This window comes from Euprymna scolopes, chromosome 25 (genome assembly GCF_053919585.1).
Source record: "Euprymna scolopes isolate OS-2025 chromosome 25, ASM5391958v1, whole genome shotgun sequence".
In the NCBI taxonomy this organism is placed as follows: domain Eukaryota; kingdom Metazoa; phylum Mollusca; class Cephalopoda; order Sepiida; family Sepiolidae; genus Euprymna; species Euprymna scolopes.
The window spans coordinates 67,048,806-67,052,326 of NC_136506.1; the positions used below are offsets into that span (position 1 = coordinate 67,048,806).

The 3,521-nt window shown below is 41.1% G+C and overlaps 1 protein-coding gene across 1 annotated transcript; it reads right to left on the reverse strand.

Moving 5' to 3' along the window:
• Nucleotides 1-394: 394 nt before the first annotated feature.
• LOC145247220 (uncharacterized) lies at nt 395-838 on the reverse strand. The gene has a single exon (XM_080108847.1). It carries the CDS (start codon nt 836-838, stop codon nt 395-397), a length of 444 nt encoding a protein of 147 aa, XP_079964973.1.
• Between the last annotated feature and the right edge of the window lie 2,683 nt (nt 839-3,521).

The following is a 3,521-nucleotide window of genomic DNA, read 5'->3' on the forward strand; positions in this document are numbered from 1 at the left end:
ACTCTATCTTGCTAAGTCGCACAGACATTACGAGAGATACACAAAAAACTACTAAACATAACGACTGCACATACACACTGCTAACCGAAGGCTATCGCACATAAATACACACGCTCTTTCACTAACAACACAAGCACGCTATTATACACACACGTGTTCAATGCCTATTAGATTTACATACATGTGAACACACACGACGACAGCCTAAATATAATATGTATTCAATTTCTTCTTACAAGACAAAATATTTTTCTTTTACTTAAAACGTTATTGGATACTTCAAACTCTTATTCATAACGAACCCTTTATTGTTGTTTTAACGAGTTATTAATACAATACAATGCAATATACGGTGAAAAGGGACGCAAGCCTATATACCTGAGATTACAGTCTCTCAATACACATCATCTCTAAATTTGTAGCCAAAGCAAAGCGAGTGATTCCTCCAATTATTGTATAGTCTGGCTTTGAAGGTATTGAGCGACTCTGCAGATACCACTTTTTCCGGCAGTTGGTTCCACATGTTCAGCACATATTGGGAGAAGAAAGATGCTTGAACAGACCCAGCTGCTCTCATACGATCTCGCTGTTTATCCAAACACAAAGAATTCCCAGGACTCCTACAGTCTTGTTTCAAAGGAAGCATCTTAAGACAGTTCACGTTGTATTCCCCATGCAGATAGTTGAGGACTTGGATGGTATCACATCTCATTCGACAGAACACCAGAGTTGGCAGATCCAGTTGCTTCAGACGCTCCTCGTAGGACAGATTATGCAGATCTGGAACCAATTTCGTAGCCCTCCTCTGCACCGCTTCTTTAGTTCCAATGTCATACATATATCGTGGTGACCATACATATGTGGCATATTCTAGCTTTGGGCGGATCAGCCCCTTATACAGAGACAGGAACACAACACGATCGATGACATGAACGAACGATGATATATGCCAACCAACTTCTTAGCCGTAGCTGCTGTTTTATGAGTTTGGAAACACAGACGTGAATCAATGTGTGCTCCTACATCTTTTTTTTTTTTTTTTTTTACTTCTGTGGTTGATAAAGAAGTTGTGCCCATCATACAGGTTCTCTCGATGTAGTGCATGGCATTTGTCTGGGTGGAAAATTAACTGTCACTGTTGCGACCACTGAAATAGATTGAAAATATTTTGCTGGAATTGCAGTCAGTTTGTCAATTTTGGTGTAAATTTTAATGTCATGTGCATGGATTTTAATGCCACAGTTAATAATATTTATTATTGTTTATGAAGATTACAAACATAATTGGCCCAAAGACTGGGCCCCGAGGAATCCCACTTGTCATACCCACTCAAGAACATTTGGATTCATTCAGTACAACTCGTTGCTGTCTATTAAATAGGAATGATTTAATCCAATCTAGTGCAGCACCTTCGATACCATAGCTCATGACTTTCATGATAAGACGTTGGTGAGGAACAGAGTCTAAGTTTTTTCGAAAGTCACAGTAAGACATATCAATTCCCTTATGCTCTTCAATGAGTGTTGTCCACTCTTCTAGGGATTTTAACAGCTGAGTAGTTGTGGATCTGTCACGCAGGAGTCCATGCTGGTCTTTAGTAAATAAATAATTCCTGTCGATGTTTCATGATTTTGTCCCGAATCATCGATTCTAAAATGTGGCACACTAAAGAGATCAAGTTGACATGTGTGTGATTTGAAGGAAAATGACGACTGCCATTAAAAATAAAAAAAAACAAATGGGGAAAACATGCGCTATCTTCCAGTCAACAGAAAGTTTCCCTTCATCAAGTGATCTGTTGTGAAAATAATTGTTAAAGGCAACACCAACTGGTTTTTAGCTTCAGACAACAATTTGGGATGAATCTCGTCTGGTTCTGAAACTTTGTTGCTACGAGGGGCGTGCAATAAGTAATGTCCCTGACCAACTTCCGATGGCAGTAGAGCAACGAAACTTGACACAGTTATTAGCCTTTCTCTACATAAGAACAACCCAGAGTTATGCATTTCTCCTATCGTTTGATGCAGCTCTGGAGACCGTTTTTGTAGAATACCCCAGGTTGGTCCTCCAACCACGACGTGACTTCAGAAATAAAGGCTGCATCATCTGGGAAACGTTTTCCTTTCAAAAACAACTTCATGGCTGGGAAGAGGTGAAAGTCAGAGGGTGCAAGGTCAGGAGAGTAGGGAGGATGAAGAAGAATTTCATAACCATACGCCCGTGCTTCTGATCTGGTGACATGCGAGTTGTGGACCGGAGCGTTGTCCTGCAGGAGGAGGGTATCTTTGCTGATCTTGCCTCGCCTCTTGATTTTGATAGCTTCCCTTAATTTCCTCAAAAGTGAAGCACCATAGGCTCCTGTAATTGTGGTACCCTTTGTCAGGAAATCTGTCATCACTACTCCGTCCTGGTCCCAGAAGACTGTGAGCATGACCTTGTAAGCGGAGGGCTGCACCCTTGCCTTCTTTGGGGGTGGTGAGTCCAAATGCTTCCACTGCATTGACTGGGCTTTGGTCTCTGGATCATAGTGATGGACCCAGGTTTCATCCTGTGTACTCAGTCTTTTGAAAAACTTTGACTCATCTTCTTGGCACATCTCCAAATTCATCCTCGAGCACTCGACGCGTTCTTGCTTCTGGAATGGTGTAAGCAACCTGGGAATCCATCTGGCAGACACCTTATGCATATGCAAATAGTCATGAATGATAGTTTCCACAGAACCTGTACTAATCGTGACATCTTGGGCTATTTGGCGAATAGTAATGCGCCGATCTTCCAAAATGGCAGTCTCAACTTAACGGACAGATGCCTCATCAATGGCAGAAGGGGGCGAGCAGGTCTGGGAGCTGTTTCCACAGACTTCCGGCCATGTTTGAATTCACGATGCCAGCGTTTTACAAGGGCATATGATGGGGCATTATCACCATAAGTTTCTTTCATTTCATCAAAGGACTTCTGTGGTGTGCGTCCTTTCAAATACAAAAACCGGATCACTGCTCGACATTCAACAGGCTCCATTTCACACCTGACTCAGTTCAAACACCTGTAAACAGAAACCACAATTAGTTCAAAGCTGTAACTTGCCACATAACCCGTAGAGATATAAATCATTGCACATGCAAAATTCTAGCTAGATCAGACAACTGGAAGTGGGTCAGGGGCATTACTTATTGCACATCTCTCGTATTCAATGCTTTCGATTTCTCTAGAAAACCTTCAGGCTCAACCTTAATGTCTGCAAGAGGTTTATTAAAACTACTGGTTTTTGGAGACTGGAATATGTAAGGTGTCCTCCGAAGTGATTGCCTTCTTGCTTCTATAAATAAATTATTTTTGTGCGGATAGAATTTATCATTCTTTCCTTTGATTATGTCCTCTCTTCAACAACCCGTGTAAGCATTTTGAATTTCATCTTTATTTTTTATTACATGGTACTTATATTGGGGATATATATGCAGAAAGGCATTGTATATTTATGATAACGACTGTGTTAATACCACAGATTGATATCGCCTAGTATG

Coding starts and splice junctions, on each gene's coding strand:
- LOC145247220 (XM_080108847.1), bottom strand. CDS start 838: ATGTATGACATTGGAACTAAAGAAGCGGTGCAGAGGAGGGCTACGAAA.